A 27883-nucleotide genomic window follows, 5' to 3' on the forward strand; every position below is an offset into this window, starting at 1 on the left:
TAATAAGCATCAAATTTTGATATATCACTAAATCTCTAACCAATAAACTAACCGATAAACCAATAACCCATCCAAGGCAATTTGTATCCTCATCCTTTTTTGATCAGATTGGGTGCCAAACTTTGTGAAGAAAATGTTGCCAGCTGTTGATTTAGGTGAAAAATTGATTTGTTTCTTATATAAATACTCATATTATGAATATTTGATTTCTAAGAGAAATGAAAAAATAAAGTTTACATCTCAATTTAATATTAAAAAATCAAAATTAAAAAATTACCGAAAATCTAATATATCTACAGTTTAGTACAAAGCTGTCCTACTATTGCCATCTATTATGTTATTTTATAGTTATCAAATAATGCTTTAAGCCAAATTACGAATCGTTAGATTTGTGTTCTTTGTATTTTTTAAATTATAATTCTTTCCTTTTGAACATATGTAAATGGTGTTAAATCAAAGTTAATTGGGATGCTGTCTGTGAATAGAAGGAAATAAAATATTAATTGATGATGAGGTTTGATGATCAGTTTTTTAAAGCGATATCATCTTTCGCTTCTTGTATAAATTTTCTACCGTTGCCTTACATGGATTAATCTCGTTTTTTAAACAATTGTTGCTATTTCTCTTAAGTTAATATGGATAAGAAACCAGAAATTGTGATATCAGGTGTATCTGGTCGTTTCCCCGATTGCTCCAACATTGAGGAACTGAAAGATAAATTATACAATGGTGTTGATATGTTGATTGAAAATGAAGAAAGATGGCCAAAAGGTAAGTCGTCAGATTAGTGTACTTTTGGTTTACACAGTTTTTAAATTAATTTAGTTTCATTCATACAAATTACTTATTTAGATTCTGATTTTAACTGTGTTCTTTATTTCAAATTTCATTCTAGGTACTTATGGATTACCCTCAAAAAGTGGTATTTTGAAGGGCTTACACAATTTTGATGCTTCGTTTTTTGGTCTATCTGACAAGGAAGCTGACCTTCTTGATCCTTCTATACGGTTCAGTATTGAAACAATTTTTGAAGCTCTTTGTGATGCAGGTAAGACAAAGAAAAATTAACAAAAGAAGTAAAACTTAATTCAATTAAGTCAATTTAACTTTAACTACAATATTTCTATTGTCAAAATAAATATATTGTGGTCAGTTAACATTAGGTAGAGAGAAAATCGGATTAGTTTATTGTTATACCGATATGTATGTCTATATGAGGAACATAAACTCGAGGAAGTCCATCAAGTTTTATTTATGATCACAAAAGAAATGAAACATGTAGTTATTACATTTTTGTTATAACACTTCTGGTTCATCAATTTTTGCCAACATTGAATGAAATCTGTCAATGCTGAGTTGAATTTCTGTTACGACTGCGAATTTACTTTAATAGATATTTTTATATTACAATAAATTTAGCTCAGATGAGCTACAATTATTCAAAATGTTATTAATTATCGGAAAATTATAAAATTAAGCGAAATATCATTTTAACTATAACTTTTTAGGCTTGAACCCATGGAGTCTTGGTGAACGGAAAGTTGGTTTATTTTATTCTCAAATGTACAACGAGATTGATCGAAGTTTGGGATTAAATGACGAAGAAGCTTTATCTTTTCCTCAACTGTTAGAACGTTTAGTGGCTTACATATTTGACATAAAAGGTGGAGTTTTTCTTTACGAAACAGCTTGTTCATCAAGTGTGACCACATTAAATGAGGCCTTTGTCCAGTTAACGCATGGTTGCATTGACTTGGCCATTGTATGCGGTGCAAACATCCTCTGGTCTCCATCCTACGCTCTATTCTTTCACAGACTCGGGCTGACATCTCAGGATGGTACTTGTAGGTTTCTTGATTCAAAAGCCTCAGGATATGGTCGTGGTGAAACCGTAACAGCAGTTATACTTGAACGAGCCTGTGATGCTCAACGGGTTCATGCTCATTTGATTTATGCATCTACAAATTGTGATGGCTATAAATCACAAGGAATTACTTATCCATCATGGAAGGCGCAAGCCAATTTAATTGATCGATGTTACCAACAAGCAGCTATTGATCCAACAGAGATGCATTTCTTTGAGTGCCACGGAACTGGAACAGAAGTCGGTGATATGGAAGAAGTTAAAGCTATATGGTCAATACTGGGTAAAAATCGTCCACATTCAAATAAACCTTTGCTACTAGGATCAATAAAGAGTAACTTAGGCCATTGTGAATCCGCTTCGGGCTTACCTTCACTAATTAAATGCCTATTAATTTTAAAATACAAGTCAATTCCACCAAATCTTCATTATGAGCAACCTTCACCACGTATTCCAGAATTACTTGAAGGTTTGATAGCACCGGTTTTAAACGTAACTCCCTTCGACGGTAAATATATTTCCATCAACAATTTCGGCTTCGGTGGAGCCAATGGGCATTTCATCATAGCTGGGTCAGCACCAAGTGAATCTCGAGTAGAGAAGAACAGCGAAATTGAAGAAAGGTCAATTCTTTTGCTTTGTTGTGGACGTAATGAACTTTCTTTGCAAACAATTGTAAATGGTATCATGAATTTACAGCCGAATCAAATAACTCTCCATTTTGCACGACTAGTTAACCGTTATGCTTATAATATGTCTTATAATGCATCCCCACACTCAAAGTCCATGAATTATCGAAGTTACATCATTTCACATCCACTGTCCAGAAAAGTGTCTCCTGTTTGTCAATTGCCTTCTTCTCTTCCTCGTTTGTGTTTTACCTTTCCTGGAGCTGGATGTCAAATGGATAACATGATTAAACCTTTCATGTGTTTGAAACCATTTAAAGAATCAATTGAAGACTCACTAGCAATTATTGATCCATTAGGTGTTAAGCATATTCGAGAATTACTCTTTGGGCCAACACAAGGTTTTTGGAAGATTTTTGCTCTTGGCATTTTTCAAATTGCTGTTGTTGATACTCTAAAGTCAATTGGAATTGTTCCTGATATAATTGTTGGTCATTCCTTTGGTGAATTTTGCTGTGCATATGCAGATGGATTCATGTCCAAACATGAGATTCTTGATATTTGCTATTCTCTCATTAATGTTTGTTACTCAGTTGTTGCCTCTAAAACATTTAAAAGCTGTAAAATGATCTCTATTGGACTATGTTGGGATGAATTATCACCTTTAATCCCCTCCAATTTATATCCAGCATGTTTCAATGCAGTCGACAATATTACTCTAGCAGGATTAACGGAAGATGTAGATACATTTGCTGATTTTCTTGCAAAACAAAACATTTTCTTCCGGTTGGTTGATTCATGTGAATGTGGATTTCATACACCAGCGTTGAATGAGATTGCAGAAAAATATCGCCAAGAGTTGAGCCACTACTCGAATGTTTACAGGTCCTTAAGCAAGCGATGGATAATTTCCCACGAGTCAAGTTTAGATCTCAATTCATCGATCAATGCGCAAATCTTTTGGGTTGAAGCAATAAGAAATGTAGTCAAGTTTGAAAAGGCTTGCCAATCAATTCCAAAGGATGCTATTTGTATTGAAATTTCACCCAAAAGATTCTTAACGACATTGTTAAAACGGAATTTGCCTGATTTGGCGGCCATTGAAGTTCCATTTGAGATTGGCATACACCATACACCGAATAATGATACCAATCATGTGCCAGACAGTCTTTTACAATCACTAGGAAACTTGTTCCTGAATGGTTATGATATTAATTTAGATCCTTTGCTCTTCGATCAGCTCAATAGTCCAGCTCCAATTGAGACACCTTTTTTATCACCATTGATTAAACTTGATCATTCAATTCCTCGATTGATACGTCGATTTCCTGAATTTTACAATAACAACTCAGCCCAAGAAAAATTCATCGTTAATCTAAGCAAAGAGGGTAATCAGCATTTTGGTTGTTTTTATTATAACGGTCATCAGGTTATTCCATTTTCCGGTCTTATTTATGCAATATGGTCAAAATTTGCATCTTTAACTGCTCAAAACACCAATGAACTACCAATAAGATTAGAACGTGTTAAACTGCGCCAGCTTATTCAGCTTAAGAAAGATCAAAATTCAACATTATCATTTTGTGTCAATTTTGTGCCAACATTTGGAAGTAAATACAATTTTGCAATAACATTACCTTCAACTAATTTAGTGATTATGACAGGTCTTGTGTCTGTTCTTAATGATTCCATTGGTAGTTTGAATGATGCCAATCAAAATGACAATGAAGATTCAAGTAAAGTATACACAAGGCCGAATAACATTGGAAAAAATGTTTTCTATGGAATCCTGTCTCGCTGTGGACTTCATTATCAAGGTGACTTGAGGAATGTTGTCACGGTAAATATTGATGAAATGGAGGGTAAAATGAGTAACCATCAAGATTGGATTGTTCGTATCGAGGCATTGCTACAGCTTGCTAGTTTCGCCAACCAACAAAGTAACCATAAAACGATTTCCAGTATACCCTCACGTTTAGATGAGATTCACTGTGTACCATCAAAATCCATTCAAGGCCTTCAAGAAATTGAGATATTCCGTGATAAGCTATTAGGTGTTGTTGCATCTGATGATATTTACATACGCGGCATACACTTTGGATCATTCCAATTACCCTCACAATTAGATTCTGTGACGTTAAGCGTTGAACAATTCACTCCAAGATTTACCTCTGAGGCCCAAGATTTAGAAACGAGTATCTCAATCATAATGGAACTTTTTTTTGAATTGAACCAGCATCAAACTATAGTATCAATCACAGTGGCAGATGATTATGTTAATGGGACACTTGGAGATTCTGTTAAATATAGACTACAGCAACGGAAATCACCACCTTTAAATTTAATTGAAATTGATTCCATAAACCAATTGACCAACGGCAACATTTCAAGATTAGATGACAATGATATCAGTACAGCAGCCAGCCGTTTGTTGATCCTTGAGACTGATAAAATCAATTTATTTGATTACTTAAGGCAGCTTTTTGGTCCAGTTATATCAAATGTTGACTTTATTATTGTCCTACAAACAATCAAAAATGTTTACAGCCCTGATGAGAAAAATAATATTATTGTTAAAGGGAATAACAATAATGATGAAATTAATAATAATGATATTAATGATTACGAGTACTTCAAGTATTTAGATTTAACAAAGCTTGGATTAGTAATGGTTGCTTGCCACTTAACCAATCAAGGTTACCTTTATCTGATTCGTCGGTCAATTGACCCGGTAATATTGAATGTCAAGAAAGTTAATATTGAGTCACTTGGTTCAAGTACTTTCATGTCTCATGATAATCTGAATGTTGATCAACAAGCAAACATACACTTTTTGATTGTTAATAATTTGTCTTCATCGATGGGTCTGATTGATACACTAGAGAAAGATGATTTAACTGTGAATGATGAAAAACAGAAAACACAATTGAAATGGTTGATTAATGAGACGAGCAACTTTGATGGAAATGACATTAAACATTGTTTAGATGAGCTTATGAAAATTGGCTTAACTTACAATGTTTTACGTAATGGTGTTCAAGGAAGCTTCCATTATTTACCAGTCAATTTAACTTCAGACTCTTCGTCATCAAAAGCAAACTCTAAGCTCAACAATCTTGATGACTCATTGGGTCAACTTTTGTTTCACTCTTCTTTTATCTCGTCTGTTATCTGTTCAAACCAGTGTTCAATCCAGTCCAACTTTAATTGTCATTTAATTGGATTTTCAGGATTAAAAGCTGATGGTTCCACCGAAATTGGAATAATTAGATACAATTCTGTTACATGTGAATATCAAATCATCATTAGTTGGCCATTTAATCAACCAAAATGGTCACTTGAAGAAGCTTCAACCATTCCTTTGCCTTATTACTTGGCATATTATGCTGTTATTATCCGTAGTCGTCTGCAAACCAATGAAACTGTTTTAATTGTCAATGGACACTCACCCGTTGGTCGTGCAATTATCGCAATCGGTTTAAAATTAGAATGCACCTTATACCTGACGGTGGAAACGGAGGACCAAAAGCTATCAATAAGGAAACAATTTCCTTCATTAGGAAATCACCAGTTTATCATTACAGCCACTAGTGAAGGAATTGAGCAAACAATTATGGATATAAATAATGGTCACGGATGCGATTTAGTTGCTAACACTATGGTTTTACCTGCTATAAACAATGACGTTCAAGGTTACACCAGCCCTAGTCAGGTCAAAGGTAACATGGAGTCTATTTTAGAGTGTTTAACTGTCGGTGGAAGGTGCGTTGACCTTAATAAGTCTCCCATGTCGGATGATGATGACCTAGGTTTAGCTGTTTTCCTTAAAAATATAACTTACCATGGGGCTACACCGGAAGGACTTTTTCAATCACCAACCACAGATGCAACAGGAAACAGTTTTAAAATTCATCAACAAGTTATTGATTTAGTGCATAAAGGTATAGCCAATGGAACAGTTTGTCCGTTACCCAATTCAAGAGACCTTCACAAGATTGAATTGAGTGATTACAAAAACCGGTTTAATCATCAACAGTCTACACCAGATAAGCCCATGGTTGATATTATCTTTGGTCAACCAGGTGATATTGAACTCGAAATCATGAAACACTCTGAGCGTACAGACAAAGTCTCTAATTTTATCATTTTAACTTCAAGTAAATCTTCAAAATTTACGACAATTTTTCCGTCATCACCTTTTACTTCTTCAAACTCACCAGTATCATCCTCAGTGTCAAACTCATTACTATCACCACCAGCATCATCATTATCACCATTGTGTTATCATTCATCCATTATCAATCAACTTGGATTATTAGATGATTCATCCGTTAAGATTTTCGATTTCATTGAAACAATTGATAAGAAAACCAAATATGATCAAGTGTTGAAAGATATTTCACACAATTATACAGTAAACAAAGTATTCCTTGTCTACCGAGGATCTCACCAGGACAACCATCAGTTCAGAAGCCAATTAATGATTGAATTATTGGATTATATTACCAATTCAGAGGAACTCTCGATAAACTTTCTCACCCTCATCTCATGTTCCCTGTCTCAAGGTATATATTTATTTCAGATTATGAAAATCATCTATAAAATAACGACAATCTGCCATTCTGAGTTGCCTTTTTGCTTCATTTTTTTTATTATTCAATACCGACTTACACTGTGTCACCCCAATGGTCTGGTTATGATAAGAAGACCCAACAGTCTTGTTTATTTTATTATTAACTTTATTTTCCTTCTTCCTTTTTACACTCATAGACTTTTTTCACAGACTTTTCTTGTTGTTAGAGGTTTGGTAACAGCAACCATTGGATGTTCAATCAGATAGACTGATAAAAAAATACAGACTGGTGGTAAAGCAGCAGAATAAGAAGAAGAAGAAGAGGGCAATGATGATAACTATAAGCAAGAAGCAGAATGAGAGGCACATAAAAAAGAGAGCTGTTCTTGTGATTGTAATTAAATTCAAACGTCTGGATAACTCAATGATTGACTGAATCGGCTTTTGACCTGGAAAATAAATTATGAAAAAACGAGTCAATCAGGAGGAAAACAGGCGATGACAGAAATAAAAATGAAAGGCAAATAAAGATGACTCTAATTGTACCAAATGAGACTAGGAATATATTAATAAGTCATGGAGGTTGATAATAAAGGGGCAAATGATACAAACTGATGTTTCACAGACAGTCAGTAAAAAAGGAAGAAAGAGTAAAAGAAAGAGACAGAGAATACAAAAATTGTACAGTTCAACTGTTTTTATATTATGTACAATATTTAATGACAGTTGCCACAATAATTAGTCTCTCCCTCTTCATCATCTAATTCATCATAATCGTCATATAGCTCCTTCTTCTTCTTCACTCTCTTCTCTTATCTTCATCAATCGTCCAATTTATCTGTCGACGTTTCTTTCTCTTGCATGTTGTGACTTATCTTCTCTTTCCATCACAGGAAATTACTCTTACTGTTTCTTCTTCTCTCTCTTTTCTCTTTTCTTTCTCTATGGACCCATAATGTCCCTTTCCGGTTGTCAAAGTGGGAGACACTTTACGCTGTGATCAACAGTTTGTTGGTTACAATTTTTGCTTGTTAACTGAAAAGACATAATATTAGTGATAAAACAACTAATGCTGGGTTTTGTCTAAACAGAAAGTAATACTAATAATTTGTTCCTATTTGCTTTCTTTCCTAGATTATACTTTTATTTGGCCTCAATTGGTTAGGAAATGTCAACAATATGGAGAGCGGCATGGTATTACTAGTTATGCCGTACATTTGGCTGATTTATTGTCACCCGAACATCCCAATTACTGGTTCCAACTTGATCAGTACATAAGTAAACTGTATTATCAACTAATTGGCACTAAAAGAGCTAATGGTGTGTACAAATTAACCTCCAAGATCAACAATTGAAGGCAACTTTCAAGAGGCAACGTTCAATGCAAATATGGAGGGTAAAAAAACATGATTATCCAATTTTATCAGCAAAAAGCAACTACAAAAAGTGACATTTAAAGACAAAGTAAAGCTTTCATGGCATTCACCTCGTTCTGAGTACATTGATGGCTTCTATAAAGATCACTATCAGGACGGAGAATGAAAGAGTTGATGTTGGGACAACTTTTGAACTTTACCAGTAATCATTAAATCAACCACAGGGAAATAAAGTCGCTTGATTGACATTAAAGAGCTCACAGAAATAGGTTAAGACTTGAATAAGTAGTTTATGGCACATTAATGCTTATTTCAAGTTGTCTGTCTATTATGACGTTGAGTAAAAAAACCATCGTTCATTGTAATACATTGTTAGATTACAATGTAAAAATCTTTTCATTTGTTGTCAAAATTTTAAATTTCCAACTGTTTTGTTAAGTTTTTTATTTTCAAAAATAATCTTTGTTGACCTGATTATTAAAATTCTGTGCGTTTTAGTTCAAAAATTGAAATTCATTTTGTTGCTTTATTTTGTAACATTGATTTTCAACCGGGAATTGTTGTTTAAACATAATGAAACATTGACAAATAGTTAATTGAGCTAATTAAGGTTAAAAATTGTATTTCAATTGCTTGAGCAATACACTGTTCAATTGACTAGATTGCGATTTTCAAGCAAATAATTTATCTTTGACGACATTTAAATAATTTTCAAGGTATTTCATTTGTTTCTCTCGTTGTTTGAATCCACTTATTGCTACTCTGAGAACGGCTTTTTGTACCTCTGATTGATTTTCAATATCAAGTGACTCTGGAAAATCAAGATTTGAACATTCATTAGCAGTTAAGGTTGAAACAACTTGTTGAACAACACCAGCAACTGAATTATTTCCAGAGACAGATGAGTCAACATTGGCAGTTTCTGTTGAAACAGATGGCGGTGAGATATTGGAAAAATCATCAGGAAGTGAATCGGGAAAAGTTGAATTGATTAATGAAGGTTCAAGTCCATCAAACGTATTATCAGGAAGAGATGGTAAATCGGAGTCCATTGGGGAAGCAGTGGAAATAGCCACAGAAGGAGATGTTGAAGTCTCACCAGGTACTGTAGGTTTTTTGATGTCACTCAACATACCCAATATTTGAGCGAATGTATCATAATCAGGTTTAAAATTAGAAATCGCAATTATCTGAGACATACCATAATTGTTAGCAGTGACATGAACCATTTCTCTTCTGGGCGACGCTCCTTTGGCAAGATAACTTTTAATATCATCGATAATGGCTTCGGCTACTCTACCTTTACCAAGGCCTAGGTTTCGAGCTGAACGGGCAGTTTCACACAATCGGATGAGAACAGATTTAGGTAAAGTAACACTTAAACAGGCTGAGATAAATAGAGAAATAAATGATAAAATTAGTAATCAGATTGGTTTGTTTACTTTTCATGTTGGGTAAAGATTGTGTATAGATAAAGTACATTAACATGTGGCTTTAAGTATAAATTGCGCTTACTTGATATTAAGGCTGAAATAGCAATCAATTTAATGAACAATTTCATTTTGATTGATAATTTGTGGATCCTGTTGTTTTTGCACCTTCCAATTGTTGATAATTAACTGAATAAACACACAAATTAAGGTACAATTTATATGAGCAACATTAAAATAACCTTTGTAAAATAACATGCTGTAAATAGGAAAACAGAAAGAGCGGTTGGATAAAGATGGTAAAATGACCTGTTGATGCCAAATGTTTTTCTCATTTAGTTTCTTTATGCTAATCAACATTTAATTTGATTATGTTCATTACATGTTAATTAAAGGTTCTGTTGGTAAAAATTAAAATGTTACCATAATTGGTATCATTTGGGTAAAAGTAAAGTCTCTTTACATTGTCAGTCCATTATGAAAGGAATCCTGCTATTGTCACTCATTTTTCCCAATCAAGGCAACATGAAGTACAGTCGCTATTTCAACAACTGTTAATAATGTTTACATTTTAATAAAAACTAAATTATGCAGAACTGATCAGAACGAATAATTGCATTACAAAAGGTGATTAATAATTAATGTAGATGGCAAACTAATTACTACATAACAACGATCGATTGACTGGCAATCCAACTACAACTGTATGAACCTCATAAGTTAGATTCGGACAATTTCATTGATTGCAATGCTCCAATATGTTAAACCGTTATTTGTGTAGAGTTACACTGAAAACTATACCTTATATTAAATAATACTTAAATTGGTAATTGGTAAATAGCATTTCTTTAACCAAATTAAGGTGAAATTGAATACGATTGCTTTCAAAATAACCATATTAAAAACGATTTAATAAATTTATCCATTATTTTGATTTATTAAAACATATATTTTAGACTTTTATTTTTAATGAAATGAAATCAGCGATCACAATGTTGAACCATTTAATGATGATCATTAAGACTCTTGATTGTAAATGTATTTGAATAGTTTTCAAGCAACTGGATAGCTCTTTGGAAATCATTTTGATTTTCAATTGCAATTGATTCTGGTGAATCAATATTTTTATAGTAAACGAAGGTAAATGAAGGAACGACTTCTGAATTTGCATTTGAAACCAAATCAGAACCAGAAACAAACGAGTTTAGATTAATTGTAGCATTTGATTGAGGCAATTTGAAGAGGTTGTAAATTAATAAGCAAAATAATCAGTGAAGTTGTGTTGGGCAGATTAATTCAAAGCAGATTGAATGGATAAAATCGGAGGATTGGTGAAATTTCAGGATAATTTTGGGGGAGATCGAGTTGATCTAACCGCTAAACCAGTCTAATATAGCAAATAAAACTCCAACTTGAATAATTCCTGCGTTTTCAACATCCATTAAACTGTTACATGGAACCACTTGATCTGGATTCCTTTTTATGTAATTGTTCAAAATAGCGTTCATTGATGGGATAACTACATCTTCATTTAAATCCAAATCACGAGCTAATCTTGCAGTTTCGTTTAATCGTATGAGAATCGGCTTCGGTATGGTTATGTTGACGGCCAAGCAAACTAAAAATACAATAACATTTTTATATAAAAATCAGTTGAAATTTGGAATATAAGTTTGACACTTAGTTGAAAGCAAAGCAAAAAAGGCTAACAATTTAATTAATATTTTCATTTTCGTTGATTTAAGTACACAGTTTCAATGTATCGAATAATTTTCTTATAAACTGTAACTTTAAAGTCCATGGTATTTATACCGATCCAAATTTATGCCACTTTCATGAATATCTTAATGAAACCAGAACCAGAATTTTAAACCACAGATGATAACAAAAGGGTTAACTAGACAAATGGTTTGTCTTTGTGCTAATAACCAGTCTGGTTCAATCATTTCCGGACTGATATAATTAATGCAAAATACAAAATATGACTTCAATCAAATGTAAATTAAATTTGATTTGTCACCATAAGTTTTGACTTGGTAATTGAATAAATCTCAGTCTGAATTGATCTGCTTTGTTTTGAAATAAAAATACATCAAAATTTATGGAATCACATTTTTTTATTTGTAATAAATACATTTCATTTGAAATATCAATAAATTCGGGATCTATTGGGTGAAAATTTGTTAGCCAACTTTGCCGTATAGTTTTCAATCAATTGCGCGGCCTTTTCATCTTGTCTCAGGTGATACATTGTTAAGTTGGGGTTGAATAGTTCACTTTCAAAAGTTAGTCCTAATGAACGACCAGCAGACCGTCTGGAGGCTACTAATTCAGAGGCCACATCAAGCAAACCCATCGGCCAGTCACCCATATATTCACCATCATAATTTAAAACACTTAAGATCTGATTCACTCCACAGTTAGTTGGATTGATTTCAAACATTTGTTCGTTTCTTTCTTTGTGATGAGGAGACGATCCAAACTGACCAATGTAACTTTGCACATCCTTCATCTTTGCCTGGGTCACTTCACTTTTAGTTGAACCCAAACCACGAGCTGATCGTGCAGTTTCACATAAGCGTATGAGCATCGATTTTGGTAAAGCTACGACTAAACACGCTGTAAAGGGGCAAAAATGAACAATTGGCGTTAAAATAAATATTATCTAATTGTTCAAACAGTATTTCAGTTCAGTATTTCAAAATTAATACTTACTTGTAAGCAAAGCGGAAAAGATTAACAAATCTATAAACATTTCCATTTCAATTGTCATTTTGATTTGTATTGAAATCATTTGATTTCAAATATCAATGAATACAAGATTCAGTTAAATTCAATAATCAACAACACTTAGATAGTTTTCAACTGATTGTGTAGTTTTTTTATTCTGTTATTAGCCAACTTGATATGATTCTGAGCACTTCTTTCTGGACATCACTTGACTGTCTAATAATATAATTGAAAGTCAATCATCAAGTGACTATTAAAGCAACAGTTAAACCAATTAAAACCAGAATTTCACCAATTTATTGGTGCAATTGGACAAGATTATAAAATTATAAAATAAAATTAGGAGATCGATCACAAGATTGGATAACCGCTATTTTAAATAATTAAATGCATAATGAATTTAAATACAAGGAAATTTTGAATCTAATAAACCTTGAACAGTTAGTACTGCTGAACGCTATTTTCCATCATTGATCTGAAGGCTACTCAGATCAGATGCCTCATCAGGAAAGCCCTTCGCTTAGTCAGTCAAGTTATGGCTACTCAGGCTCAGAAAATGAAATAATTTCAATGATTTAATTGTCATAATCAAACATAATAAAACGTTATTTCAATAGTAAAGACTTGCACTGAAAATGCTGCTATTAAGTGATTTGACCAAGTTCATGACTGCTCGTAAGAATGATGAGTAAGCTCAAACTTCGGTCTCTTTTTCATACATTTCTTTACCGTTAACTCGAAGACAAAGTTTTACGTAAACTTCTGATGTAACGATAAACCATAAACCTAGAAAAGAAAAAAGTTGTTCACCTAAACTCAACTTATTGTATACGAACTCCTCATTCTTACTCCAGCCTCTATTTTTATGAGTTTCTCAGAGATACGAATTCTGAGATGAAATTTCCTACTTTTCTGAACTTTCATGCTGTGTAATGATGACCAGTCAAACGTTTATTGTGTCAAAATTGGTAATTGTTTAAATCGCTCGATGGCCAACATTTTGACACTGATATTCAGTACATTGAATTTATATATTGTAATATTTTTAGATTGGTAATTTTGCTGTAAAATATTGTTATTAAACAGCATATCTTTAAATTTTTTTATTTATTTTACCGAGTTGAGATGCAATTTAATATGATCCCTATCAAACGACCATATTGAAAGCAATTTGATAAATGTCAACGCATCTTGATTTCAATCAAAATAATCAAGTGTGTTTACACTCTTAAAGCTTGTATTGATAAAAGTAAAATAACATAGTTTTATGTGACTCGATCTGATAGAAGTTGAATAACCTGAATTTGTATTGTTGATGGAATTTGTCCCTGAAGTTGTAAATGTCAAACATTTTGAGACCTTTTATGAAATAATCTTTTTAAATTTAGTTTTACCAGCTTAAGAAATGAAATAACGATTATAATTTACTGTTTTCTGGTTGCAATTGACATTGAATCAAAACCATCTAACGGATAAAATGAATGCTAATGATAATATTGTAAAAATAGCACAAAAAAGTAAAACATTTATATTAACTGGATTTTATTTGTAATAAAATGCCATCAGTTATTACAGTGATTGATCAGTTTGATGATGATCATGAGACTATTGATGGTCAATTGCATTTTAATAGTGGGTTGCTTTTTCATGGTGTTTCAGCATACTTGATATAATCTTAACGGCAGCCTTTTGAACTTGAATTTTATTTTCAATATCAACTGACTCTGGGAAATCAATGTTTTCGCAATAATCAGGCATCAAAGAGGACACGACTTTTGAAGTTGCATTTGAAACCAAATCAGAACCAGAAACAAACGAGTTTAAATCAATTGTAGCATTTGATTGGGGTTTGAAGAGGTTATAAAAATTGTCAAGGAAGTCGTCAGTGAAGTTGTGCTGGACAGATGAATTTAAAGCGGATAGTATTGATGAAACTGCAGGATAGTTTACTGGAGACTCGAGAGTTGAATTATTATGTCTAAGTGGTTGTAATGAATTGCTCATAAGTGCCAGTAGCTCAAGTAAAACTCCAACTTGAATAACACCGTCGTTGTCAATTGTCATGATAGTGGCACAGGTTCGACCCATACGCGAAGGCAACCCATTCTTGTGAATGTAATTGCTTAAAATAGCGTTCATTGATGAGATAACTACATCGTGATTTAGATCCAATTTACGAGCTAATCTTGCAGTTTCACATAACCGTATAAGAATGGGTTTTGGTATGGTTAGGGCCAAGCAAACTGAAAATAAGAAGACAATGTAACGAAGAAGCGATAACTTCAAACATCTATCAAAACTAAACACGCAATATATTACGTTGGATACTTACTTGAAATCAAAGCAGAAAAGGTTAACAATTTAGTTAATATTTTCATTTCAGCTTGTCTAAATGGCTACAATAACTCGTACAATTTTCAAATAAACTGTCAGTTCGCAGGCCATTGTATTTATACTGGCTAAATCGATGAGACTTTTTGTGATCATCTTAATGAAACCAGGAAAAGTGACAACAAAATAACTAAATCAGTCTAGACAAATGGTTAGTCTGGAACTGTCTCTATGCTAATGACCAGTCTGGTCTAATCGCTTCCAGACTGATGTGCTTAAATTAGCATTCAAAATGTTACAATGTAACTTTTTCTCAAATAATTGTTACATGAGTCAATGTAACTTGTTGATTGAATCAAACTCGGTTTAAATTAATCTGCATTTGCAGTGGGTTATTCAGCGGTTAAGTTTTGCAATAGAAATCTCGAGACAGGCTACAAATTTTCTTAAAAAGATCCAATTCTGAGCTAAAGCATATTCATCTTCTTCATTAATTTCACTCATTATTCAACCTACTTGTCAATATTTAGTCTAGTCAACCGCCACATCTAGATTGAAATGTTTTAAGAATGAGCCGCAAAAGAAGCTGAAACAAAAATTATGAGATTAAGGTTAAAGTTTGATCAACATTTGAAAATCACAACGATTTTTCGTAGAGACTTAATGCTGAAGCAAATACTTTTATTGCAGTAAATCATAAACTTGAGAATGAAAAGCAATGAGCTCTTGTTTTATAAATTAAATATTAGGTTAGGTTCAAAGGATTATCAGCAAAAACTTTGACTTTGAAGTTAAGAAACTTCGTGGCTTTGTAGGGGAACAAAAACTGAATTCATTTGTGGTATTAAAAAATCTGTCTGATCGTTAGTTTTTGCGAAAAGGGAGGTCAAAGTTGAAACTTCGACAGCCTTTTGTCCCGCTATGGAAGCAGATTTTTTCACGAAACTCATTTTAACGCGGTAACTTTTGTTAGTGAACCAGAAAATGGACTTATTTTGAAAAGTAACATTTTCCTTTTCTCGTAAAACAGATAAGTTCGATTTTCATTAAATCGACTTTTTTTTGATAACCGTCCAAGTTAGAGAGTTGAAGCTTAGTATTCGTCGATGAAAATGGGATTGTTCACATTGTGTAACGAAAAATTTTTACATTTTATCAACAGTTCTCTTAATTTCGGCCATTAACCTAAAAAGTTTGAGACTAGATATTTCGAGAATGGTATCATCTACAATCATCATTCTCTGGCCAACTATTAGACTTTGTTATGGGTCTTAATATAATATGACTCGACGTCGAAGAAAATCTGAGCTTATTCATTCATGAATGATTTAAGTTTGAGTAAACATTTAACTTTATAAACAAAATACAATCTGATAACATAAATAATGAAATGCTATAACTTTTTCTGTAGTTTGTTCAATGATTAAATATTTGAATAAATTATAGACCATAATAGCATCAATTGTTTGGCTAAAGAATGATAGTTTCAAGTTCTACCATTGTCGAACTATTGAGACTGAAAGTTTTTAGGTCAATGGCCAAAATTAGACGATTTATTGCTGAAAGGAAAAAGTTATTCAATGCATGATGGTAACAAATCATTTTTATCGACCAATACTTCGTTTCAGCTCTAACTGATTTGGTTCTCAAGAAAAGTCGATTTAAATGAAAATCGAACTTAGCTGTTTTACGAAAAAAAGAAAATGTTATCTGTCAAAATAACACCATATTCTGATGCAGCATCAAAAGACAACTCAGTAAAATAAGTTTCAAGAAAAAATCGAGTGCCATAATTGAACGAAAGGCGTTCGAAGTTTCAACTTTGACCTCGATTTTCTCGCAAATTTTTCATCCAATGAATTATCTAATAGTACCAATTGATTCAGTTTTTATTTCTCTACAAACCTCAACAAGTCGCAACTTCTAACTCAAATTTTCGAGCACTTAGCAGTATTTTTTGCATTTCGTTTGCTAGATTAACCAGAAAATTGGTTTATTTACCAAGAAATGAGTTTAGATGAGTTTTGTTTGTTGAATAAGCTTTTGCTTTTACATTTACAGCCCGAAAATCATAAAGCGAAGGCGTAAATGCAGAGTTATTAGATTGAATTGAATCATCAATTAGTAAAGAATGAAATTGGCGAAATAATAATGATTGTAGGCTATGTTATTCTCGCGATACCAAATGGCCAAAATCAAGAAAACTGTCGATTAATTGAAAAAAGTATTTAAAGACTAATGTGTACCAGCAACTTTCACAAGCAAAATAATAAGTTTCAGCTCATTTACTTGCACGGCTGCAGAATGCGATTGAAGTCTTTGCCCATATTGTCCTTTCGATCGATTTAAACGATCATTTTACAACAATCAAAGTCGATGATAAATCGGTTTGCGAAGCTTCAATTGAAACCAATTAGAGCCAGAATTAATTTAAATTGTCGATTGAGGCAATTTGAAAAGGTTATAAAATGTTTTCCGGGAAATATGTGCAAGTTTGGTTTAATTAATAGCCATTTCAAAAAGAAAATTAAATGTAAATTCAAGATTCAGGTAAACCCTGAACAGTTAGTGCTAATGATCGCAAGTTTTTATGATTGGCCTGGAGGCTACTAATCCAGAGTCCACATTAAGAAAGCTTTTCACCCATTCACTCATTCATTCTGGGGGTAATTAAGAATAGTTACGATCTGCTTCACTCCATAATTATTTTCATTGATATCGACCATTTGTTTGTTCTTTCCTTTGCAGACAACCCAGACTGACCAACGAAAACCTACTTTATTTTGATCTAGTTGAATGAGGACTTTAAAGATATGTAATTTTGATTTTACCAAATCAATTTTCAATCAAGTTTTGAATATTCCTGACTTGATTATTGGAAGTCTTGGGCATTGAAATTATTTAAAAACATTGTTACCATAAGTTTCAACCTGCAAATGAATTGTAATGTAGTTTCATCAATCTCGATATGAATTAATCATTTCATGAAGTTGAAATCTGGATATCCAGTCTTAGTCAATTTTGCAGAGAATCTGAACCCGATGGAATTACGAAAAAAACCGATTAGACCCAAAATTTTTCGAAACAAGTTATCATATTTGTTTTAAATAAAAAAAATGTTGATAGAACTGCGGTTTTTATTTGTAGTATAATATTTTATTTAAAATATAAAGTCTAAATTGATCCAGTAATTTGTTTATCAACAGCACTTAGATAGTTTTCAATTGATTGAGTTGCTTTTTCATATTGTTTTAGCAGACTTGATATAATTCTGAGCACAGCTTTTTGCACATCAACTTGATTGTCAGTATCAACTGATTCTGGTAAATCAATGATTTTACAATAATCAGAATTCAATGATGAAACGACTTTTGAAGCTGCAGACGAAACCAAATCAGAGACATAATTTTTATCAACTGAAACTACCGATTGGGGCCATTTGAAAATGTTATAAAATTTTTCAGGCAAAACATTTGTAAGATTGGGTTTAAATAATGAATCTTGGATAGTTAATGTCAATGAAGATGAGTTACTTGCGATCGGTCTGAACGCTACTAATTGAGAGACCACATTAAGAAAGCCCATCGTCCACTCACCCATATATTCTGGATCATAATTGAGTACACTTACAATCTGGTTTACTCCATAATTATTTTCATTGATATCGACCACTTGTTTTTCTTTGTGGTGAGAAGACAATCCAGACTGACCAATGTAACTTTTTAAATCACTCACCATTGCCTGGATAACTTCACTTTTAGTTGAACCCAAATCACGAGCTGATTTTGCAGTTTCACATAATCGTATGAGCATCGACTTTGGTAGAGTTACGGCTAAACACGCTGTAAAGGGGCAAAAAATCGCAGGTAAATATCAAGTTTGATTGATCTGTTAAGTTTCAAATTTGGACTTTTTATACACTTGTTTTGTACTTACTTGAGAGCAAAGCAGAAAAGGCTAACAATTTAATGAACATTTTCATTTCGGTTTGAAGGTTTGTACTTTATTGTGTGGATGTCGCGAATAATTCATAAAATACATGTAACTGATTTTCAAGATTGACGATTTATATAGCAAAGTAATCATTTCATGCACATGTTGTTAGAGCCAAAAATTAAATGCAAAGACGAATGACGTTGTTCGCAAATGTTAGTTATCTTTCTTATAATGTAAATGAAAGTTTGGATTCAATGTAAATGTTACAACATTGATCCAATTACCATACAAATTCATACGATAATCATCAGTCAACTCTAGCCTTGTAAAACATATGTGAGTCCATGAAAAGATACGATCATGGCTGATCACAAATGTCTTTTCACTGAGAACAATACGGTACGATACATTCAATTCATATTCAATCTCTAAAATTCTTGTTACGAAAAACCACAAATGAGAACAAAAAGATACAATAAAATCAGGTTTTTGAACTAAACAAATACGGTAAGTTTGAAAGTTGAAGCCGATTTCATCAATAAAAATCAATCAGAGAAACTTTTTAATTCAACAAATAGTTCGAATTTTGATTTAGATTTTAAACATTGTAATGTACTACAAATAACTTTCGAATAATAAAAGACTGACCATCGAATGCTAACTCAAAATTTGATTTATATCTTGAATTTATAAGTAATTTAAGGTTATCGTGAAGGGATAGAAATAAAATAAATAAAACGATAATTTTTGTTGATAAAAATGCGATTTTTATTTGTAATTAAATACTTGATTCGAAACATCAATAAAGTTTAAATTCATCCAATAAAAAGTTGTTTTCATCTGTGAAGATCTATTGGGTGAAAATTTGTTTGTCAACAGCACTTAAATAGCTTTCAATTTCAATTAGCATAGCTTTTTATGTTGATAGGAGACTTGATATAATTCTGAGCACAGCTTTTTGCACATCAACTTGATTTTCAATTTCAACTGATTCTGGTAAATCAACATTTTCACAGTAATCAGAAGTCAGTGATGAAACGACTTTTGAAACAGAATCAGAAACCGAAGAATTACTGGTTGGTTCAAAAGCAGAAATATTGGACTGAGGCTCTTTCAGCAATCCTGTGTTCATTCCCGAACCCATCATTGGACGTAAAGGCACTAACATAATTTGAAGTCCACCAGAATTAGTCATAGCAAGTTGAAAATTACAATTTTGGTTAGGCATTTGTTTAAAGTTAGCAGGCAAATCAAGTTGATTCAGGTAGTTGTTTCCAATATAATTCATTGCTAAGATAAATTCATCGTCATTTAAACCCAAATTACCAACTGATATTGCAGTTTTACATAATTTCAAAAGAATCGACTTTGGTAAAGACACGGCCAAACAAGCTGAAAATAGTCAATAAATACAATCATGTTAACAATAACAATAATATCAAAATATCTAAAATGTTTCTTCTGAATGTTGAATACTCACATGAAAACAAAACAGATAAGACAAATAGTTTGATGAACATCTTCATTTCAGTTGATCTAAACAGTCATATCAGGTAAACCAATTGTCAGTCTGAAGACAATAGTATTTATACTGGCCAAATTGATGTCAATTTTGACTGAATCAGACAAATGGTTAGTCTGCTGTTGACTTTATGCTAATGACCAGTCTGCTAATTTACAGATTAACTCTTTTATTAATAAAAAGATTTTAATCTGTCCTCATTTATCGGCGACTAATTGAACCAGTGCGAAATTGAATTAAATTTGAACCGGTAGTACAAAAAAAACCATAGCAAACCAGAGTTGGATAATCTGATTTAAACAGGTGTTACGATTGACTTGTTTCCGTGCAAATGGCCATTCTGGTCTAATTTAATCGTCTTTAAATTAATTTAATTAGCATACATGCAAGATTCCCATGATAATCATCTTTCAGCCAGAAAAGCAGACACAAATCCAATAAACGGTGACAATCAACTGCTCATTGGTGTAACCATAAGATGAAACCTGTTGATTGAAGGAGACAAATGAAGAGTTAGATAAAGTTTACAATATTTTCAGTTAATTGTGACTTATAATGGCCAATGTTGATTAAAAGAATGATGTCTTAATTAAGTTTCTTCATGCATGTTTTGATATTGAAAAGGTAAGGTTCATTGATCCAGCAGCATTAACTGTAATCAGAATGCGTAATTGTGCCAGATGATGATTATGCATTTTGAATAAATATTGAGCTTCTTGTTTGCTCATTTTGTGGTTGGTGTTTGATATTAATAACAGGCACACAATTTAACCTTTTACCGATTCAATCAAAACTAACACTTAGGTATTAATGAAAATAATTGGTAATTATTAAAAACCATAGTTTTGCTCAAGTGAATCGTTTTGCTGTCTGGAAAGAGTTAATTGCTGTTAGAGGTTTACCAACAAACAACCCAATGAAATTAACCTTTTGACAGCGTTAAGTCCATTAAAAGTATACAACGTACTCTTCAATGGAAACCTAATACAGTTTACAACGAAATTTAATCATGGTTAAGCTTTGATCATTAACCAAGAAGGGAAGAGCACAACAATTTACCTTTGACTGGCTGTAAAAATATTGCAAACTCATAATGGTGAGGTTCAGGTTAAAACAGGTTATTGAACTGAGAGTGAAAAGAAGGGAGAATTGAATCAAAATTGATTGTCACGATAAAAAATACTAACACTAATAATAAAGGTGAGTAAAAATTTAACAATGATAATCCTCAAATGACCTTCTAATAAACAATTTAATACATATTTTAATAGCTTTGCACTGACTTAAAGTCACAGAAGATGTTGATTATCATTATGGTGTGTAATAATGAATGATAGACACAAATAATCAAGTCGAGTCACAATCGAGGCAATCAAAAACAATACAAATGCTAAATCATCACCAACAATTGCCAGTTAAACAACAATTTGCTTACTCAATTTTTGATCTTATTTCATCAACTTGTAATAAATTAATAAGGTTAACCCATTGGCAAGAGTAATATTGCTAACAATTTACAAGTTGCTATTAGAAATTGAATTTTTTATTCCAATTTTTGCTTCTCTTTATAAAATTCATTTGATTCACATTTTACCTCATTTTAAAGGCTTTTGTTTCAATACAATTGAATAATAAAGGAGAAGCAAAAACAATCCAAGCTTAATAGGAAAACAACACAAGAATGACTTTATAAAATTGTAATAGTTTACACCCAGGAAATTACCCGAGTAGTTGATTGAATATCGTTTAAATCAGCTTGATTATTTTGTTTTCAAATACTACCTCTCAATGAATCAACAAAACACAAAAAAAAACTATCATAAATAGTATCAAAAAAGGAGTACGTTATACATGAGAAATGCGTATGTTAATTACTCTATTAGTAAACAACAATCATTTTTCAATCAACTGAGCCACTTGTCGTGCTTTTTTTGTATGCAACCATTTTGTTATGTTGTTTTATTTCTTGGCGTTATCATTCAATGTAATCAACATTTTCACATTACTTACCTTGCTCTTTATTGTTACTGATTATACTTATTACTATTAATATTTTAGTAGCGAGTTATTTTGATGAATATCGGAAATGGGTTTGGCTTCATTTTTTTACACAAAACAAAATATAACACAAGGTGGATCAACATTTGATCACAATTAGGTGAGAAAGTGTTTCCAGTCAACCATAGATTACTCGGGTAACAGCTATTTTATGGTGAAAAGGCACAAACAGAAAACACTGAAAGAATTATATTTCTTTCTCAAGTTGAACCAATTTAACATTATGGTTAATCCCTTGTGATCACATATTCAAGTTAACAACAATCTGAAGAAATTAGTTCCTGTTAACAGTCTTTTACTAACGACTGTTTAATCAATCATCGAGATCAATCCATTTGATGTCTTTGTTAAGAGTTTTTTTTTCTTCTTCTTAATTTTTACCTTCACATAAACCAGTGTTTTGAGTTGAAAACAACAATTGGAGGTGAACAATTAACAACAGGTCCATCATTGTAAAACTAAGTACCAAAAATCAGTAAATACAATAATAATAATCAAATCAAGGAGAAAAGATTATGTCAATTTATTGTCAGCTTAAAGGTTGACCAAGAACATGTGATTATGCCAATGTAAGTGGCATAAATGGCACAATCTATCAATGTATTGATCGATACATTGTTTTGTTTAATTAAATTGAAACATTTAATGAATTTTAATTTGTTATTACGCCACTGATTTAAGGAATTCACGTTAATAATGCATTTATGAGATGTTAATTTGGTAATTGTGTTGAAGAAAGCGTTATAAATAAATAATTTAATTGTGCAGTCTGCAACAATTGGTATCGAATGATTGTTCAAACATTGCCTTTCAAGTCACGTGAATTACTTTTCCTTTTTTTCTTCTTCACTTCTCGACACTTTTTTATTTAACTAATATTTAATCATAAATTGTTTGATTAACTCAAGGTTACCTGTTGATGATGATTTCTTATCAATTATGTTTGTCATCATTCTCATCATTCGTCAATATTAACAATTATTATCAACATAATCATCATCTCTTCTTTTCCCATTTGGATTTTACCTAAACATTTTTTGGAGAGTTTGTCAATTGCTGGTCAAACAATGGATTGATTGATGGATCCGCGGATAAAATTGTAAGTAATTAATTGATGAAGAAACATTCATAATTACCAAATATCCCATTTACCTTCATCATCACCATCAACCTTAATCATTATCAACAGTTAAAATAAAATAAAAATAAAACCTGTGGTCCTATGTGTCTCTATCCAAAACCCAATGTTCAGCAACAGCTAGTCAGTTGGCTTTTTGTTTTTATCTATCCTTTGTAAATCCAGCGTCATACAGTTGGTTATCTTTCAATTACATTTTCAATGAAATGTAATTAACCAAGTAATTTGTACAATTAATAGTAAAGGCTAAAATCAATTAACCATCCCAATAGTAAATAATAATAGCTCATAAAACCTGTAAAACAAAACACATTAATATTGAGTTTTCCATTCCTTTTGTTTCACATCTAACATGAGTTTACCAATAATTTTTACCTAATTGCTACCTTGATTTTTAGCCTTTATTCTTGATTGTTAGCTAAACTGTTACCTCGATTATTAACCATATTGTTGAATAAGATTAACAAGTAAATATAAAAAAAATCATATTTTCCTGTTAGACTTAAGTGAATCCTATCTTGAATAGCTTTGATAGGTGACTTTGAGGTATAAAAAAATTAATGGATGTTGATTCAGTTCTGATTAACATTAAGCTGTAATAAAAAAAGTAAAGTTTCAACTCTAGTTTGATAAACTTGAGATCCAAATAATTACCGTTTTTTTTGATGAATATACATTTTAGATGGAACAAGAATTAACATTTTGTTTATTATTGGATTGATTAAAGACACAGTATTAATAAATGGTATAAAACAAATTAATGGTAATGATGCCGATGGATATTTGCTGTGTACATTTGATGATTATAATGGTAATAATAATAATCTGATTGTAACCTTTAACAATATATGTATATAAACAGAGAGTCAAGATAATCAAGGTTTACCTAAATCATAATCTGAAACGCAATTTAGTCATAATTTAGGTATACATTTAGCTGTATATACGGCGTAAGGAAAAGGCAAAACCAGGCAATGGGAAAAGGGAGAAAAGCTTTAATGGTTATGATTAACAGAATTAAGATGTTTCCTTATATTTAATAGATAATCAAGATGAGTTTCTTCTTCTGTTTGATAACACATGAAATAAGCAATATAAATACTGTGATTAGGCTGGAATCACAACGACAATCATGTTAATATTAAGGTGGATATGAAACATTAAAGGTTAACTTGAAGATTGGATAAAACGATGCGACTTTTTGTGTTTTGTTTTCAATCTAATCAATTGATAATTAAAAGTTGACTAATTTATTCACACACAATGTTGACAGTTAATAAGGATTTAATGATAAACATCATCAATACCGCCATTGAGAAAAGTTATTGAAGGGAAAAATGGGAAATTAAGAAAGCACAGTTCTGTGTCTTTTGTATGATTTTGACTGATTTAATGATGATGAAGATGGTGATGATGATCATCTTGATGGTGATGAAGGAGGAAGAGATGAAAAGATGATAATTGAGCGGAAAGTTGGTTATTATACAAAAGGATTGATTCCTATGGAAGAAATTGTTGTCACGGAAACGATGTCATGATCATAAAAAATGGCCTTCGTCAGGATGAGACCAACTACATGATGATAAACAAGATTATTATTATTATTATTATTACGATTATTATTAATTTTAGTCATAAAGAAGCAGAGTAACATTGTATTGTTTGCAATTGCCATTTAGTAGGTTTCACTTTGCTTTCCCTTAAATCCGTTTTGTTTTTGCCTTTTACTGCTTCATTTTTTACTCTCATCTATCAAATGATGGACTTGTATTATATGCGAATCAATGTTAAATTTAAGCAACTCATGAATGAATAAAATGATGATGATAATGATGATGATAAGGAAGATATTAAAGATGAAGATGGAAATACAGTGAAAAAACAAAAAGTAACGAGTGAGAGGATTGCAATGCAAAATTAACAATGCCAGTGAAAAACAAAAGGAGAGAGAAGCAAAAATATTGGTAAAACAAAAAGAAAGCTGACTTGGCATAAAACAAAATAACAGCAACAATTATTAGATTTATATAAAGGTATATCAATGATTTGTGGTTTATTGAATGATGTTAGTTGTGCTTGTGGTTGTAATGGTGTTGGATAAAGGTAATATGGTTGGGTAACAAGGAATAAAAGGCAATGGGTCAAAGGTTGACTTGACTCAGTGGTATTGTTGTTGGTCAAAGTGAACAAGTGGGAAAGGTTAGGGATTGTGGTTGAGCTGGAAAAATATGGAAGGTCATTTTACCTTTAAACAATTAATGCAATGTTGCCTTGTTTTTAAATAAGGTTGATTATGGAGAGGTGAAGACGATGAAGGGAGGAGGAGGAGGAGGAGGACGATAATAAGGTGGAGGAGGAGGACGAAAAGGAGGTGTGATGATGGTTAAACCTCTTTAAAGTAGCTCAACAAATGATAATGCTATAGAAGCAGAAAAACCATAGAGAGAGAGAGAAAGAGAGAGAAGGATGAAGAGAGATGAACGGAGATAGAGGGTGAGTGAGTGAGAAGAGAGAGAGAGTTAGTATATATAGTGTGCCATCTTTATTATTTCCATTTATCCAAGTTTTCCGTGCTATTTCAAATCAATCTTTTCTTTGTGTTGGATTCAATTTCATCAAGTGTGATTGCCTGTGAGTATTACATCAGGTACTGGTTGATTAGATTTAATCCAGTACTTAATGTGAGACTCATCGACAGTTACACTCAATCGTCTTAAATGGTCACTTTCAATATCGACAAAAAGTTTTTCTTCTTCTTCTTCTTATTCTTCATTTCTAACAACATGTCATTCAGGTTTGTCAAGGATGGTCGTCGCCTTGTACGTTTTATTGAATGGCAAAAATTTTAAACCATTTGTGTTTTTGTTTCTACATCCATGGAATAATCTACTAGTTATGAAAAATATATAATAATAAAAAAGAGCATAGAGAGGTAACAATTTTCCAGGAAAAGAAAAACAGCTTCAAGCTTGTGGTGATTGTTGTTGAGATGATGTTGGTGAAGATGATTGAGAAGAGGTAGCTGTGTTGTTGTTACTTGTACTTGTAGTTGTCGTTGCGATTGATGATGAAGAATGTGTTGTTGTTGGTGTTGTAGGTGCTGTTGATGAATTTTCTTGTTCACACATATCTAGTTGTTTCAGTAATCTGAATAAGGCTGCCGCTTCACGGATTTTGCTAAATTCAATACAAAAAGCTTGAACTTCTAAGAAGACATCTTGAATTTTTATAATTTTGTTTCTAATAAGGGATTGTAGGAAGACACATGCCAAGCGAACCAAACGATTTTGTGTGCACTTGTCTTTTATCCTTTCACATGTTTGAATACAATTAGTGATATAGAGATGTATAAACTCAGGAGGCAGTTCAACCACGGTAGTTAGTCTATTGACGACTTCCATAGAATGAACGGACATCTCCATATTAACAAGAACTGAAAGGTATTCTGAGATTTGATTTGACGGCATCAGAGTTAGAAGGACCTCAATGGCAATCAGAGGATTATTTTCAACTAATTCAGGTAGCTTGGACGGCGTTAATCCCATATAATAAACCAATTTATGATCCTTTTCAATTTCTTGAAGTAAAGTTCTCTGTTGGTCAACAGTTAGAGTGCACTCAAATGCTTTGGACATTAATCTTTTAGCTTCAGTTATCACAGAGACATGTGAAGACATAGTGGAGTCCCAGGCCAGTTTAACATCATCCAATTCAGAAGGGAAAAGCCACACAAACTGAATAAGAGGAGAAACAATCGGAGAAAAGGACACATTGATAAAAAAATATTGAAGAAATAAAAGGCAAATCAACAGAAAAATGATAGCTTACTTCATCCTCAGAGTTATGCAAAGGTGGAGCTAGTCTGACCATCTCTGGCTTCAGATATTGTTCAACTTGTGGGTTTTCTTCATTAAGAAGAGCCTCAAGAGCTTCCATTTCTTTCGATGACAGGGCCATTTGAGGTTGTCTAAATGATTAAAAGTTTTAAACTACAAATTGAAACAAAAGTTAATAGGAAAAGGATCTCGGCAAAACACAAACATTACTGCTTCCACTGGAAAGCCTCCCAGATGGGAACCGAAAATCTCGTCAGGCGACATCTATTGTGATAAAATTAACTTATAAACTTTTAAGCTCCAATATTAAAAGGATAAAAAATAAAACCGATTAAAAAAGTCATTTCAAACTTGAACTTAAGCTGATTCTTAAATTTTCATTTATTTCAATGAATTATCAGTTGCATACACAAATTAAGGAGTGATTATCTTAGATATCTTCCATATGCAAATAGAATAT

General features: G+C 32.2%; 6 protein-coding genes across 8 annotated transcripts; 1 reads left to right on the forward strand and 5 right to left on the reverse strand.

The window, feature by feature from the left end:
- Positions 1–357: 357 nt before the first annotated feature.
- Positions 358–8954, forward strand: LOC107368728 (fatty acid synthase-like). Of its 2 annotated transcripts, none has more exons than XM_015936603.3 (4): positions 358–771; positions 896–1048; positions 1509–7058; positions 7264–7648. In XM_015936603.3, the coding sequence occupies exons 1-4, from the start codon at positions 636–638 to the stop codon at positions 7302–7304; spliced, it is 5880 nt and encodes a 1959-aa protein (XP_015792089.2). In that variant the 5' UTR covers positions 358–635; the 3' UTR covers positions 7305–7648. The 2 variants fall into 2 exon arrangements, with proteins under 2 accessions (XP_015792089.2, XP_015792088.2); XM_015936602.3 differs by lacking the exon at positions 7264–7648 and adding an exon at positions 8201–8954 and having other exon boundaries at positions 395–771.
- Positions 8870–10053, reverse strand: LOC107368732 (uncharacterized). The gene is made up of 2 exons (XM_015936606.3): positions 9958–10053; positions 8870–9829 (listed from the first exon to the last, which is right to left on the reverse strand). Exons 1-2 carry the CDS (start codon positions 10001–10003, stop codon positions 9114–9116), a joined length of 762 nt encoding a protein of 253 aa, XP_015792092.2. The 5' UTR covers positions 10004–10053; the 3' UTR covers positions 8870–9113.
- Positions 10054–11970: 1917 nt separating this feature from the next.
- LOC107368667 (uncharacterized) lies at positions 11971–12797 on the reverse strand. Its single transcript, XM_015936531.3, has 2 exons — positions 12588–12797; positions 11971–12491 (listed from the first exon to the last, which is right to left on the reverse strand). The coding sequence occupies exons 1-2, from the start codon at positions 12664–12666 to the stop codon at positions 12022–12024; spliced, it is 549 nt and encodes a 182-aa protein (XP_015792017.2). The 5' UTR covers positions 12667–12797; the 3' UTR covers positions 11971–12021.
- A 1325-nt stretch (positions 12798–14122) lies between these two features.
- Positions 14123–15085, reverse strand: LOC149093678 (uncharacterized). The gene is made up of 2 exons (XM_089268339.1): positions 14935–15085; positions 14123–14845 (listed from the first exon to the last, which is right to left on the reverse strand). The coding sequence occupies exons 1-2, from the start codon at positions 14978–14980 to the stop codon at positions 14229–14231; spliced, it is 663 nt and encodes a 220-aa protein (XP_089124465.1). The 5' UTR covers positions 14981–15085; the 3' UTR covers positions 14123–14228.
- Positions 15086–19613: 4528 nt separating this feature from the next.
- LOC112539556 (uncharacterized) lies at positions 19614–24388 on the reverse strand. Of its 2 annotated transcripts, XM_089267250.1 has the most exons (5): positions 24242–24388; positions 23963–24180; positions 22402–23882; positions 20350–20876; positions 19614–20261 (listed from the first exon to the last, which is right to left on the reverse strand). In XM_089267250.1, exons 4-5 carry the CDS (start codon positions 20393–20395, stop codon positions 19786–19788), a joined length of 522 nt encoding a protein of 173 aa, XP_089123376.1. In that variant the 5' UTR covers positions 20396–20876; positions 22402–23882; positions 23963–24180; positions 24242–24388; the 3' UTR covers positions 19614–19785. The 2 variants fall into 2 exon arrangements, with proteins under 2 accessions (XP_089123376.1, XP_089123375.1); XM_089267249.1 differs by lacking the exons at positions 23963–24180; positions 24242–24388 and having other exon boundaries at positions 19620–20261; positions 22436–22702.
- Positions 24389–26376: 1988 nt separating this feature from the next.
- On the reverse strand, positions 26377–27620 carry Not11 (CCR4-NOT transcription complex subunit 11). Its single transcript, XM_015936727.2, has 2 exons — positions 27416–27620; positions 26377–27321 (listed from the first exon to the last, which is right to left on the reverse strand). Exons 1-2 carry the CDS (start codon positions 27542–27544, stop codon positions 26551–26553), a joined length of 900 nt encoding a protein of 299 aa, XP_015792213.1. The 5' UTR covers positions 27545–27620; the 3' UTR covers positions 26377–26550.
- Positions 27621–27883: the final 263 nt, after the last annotated feature.

The sequence above is a fragment of the Tetranychus urticae genome, chromosome 2, assembly GCF_039701765.1.
Source record: "Tetranychus urticae isolate SD_2017Ah chromosome 2, NJAU_TeUrti_SD_1.0, whole genome shotgun sequence".
NCBI classification, from domain to species: domain Eukaryota; kingdom Metazoa; phylum Arthropoda; class Arachnida; order Trombidiformes; family Tetranychidae; genus Tetranychus; species Tetranychus urticae.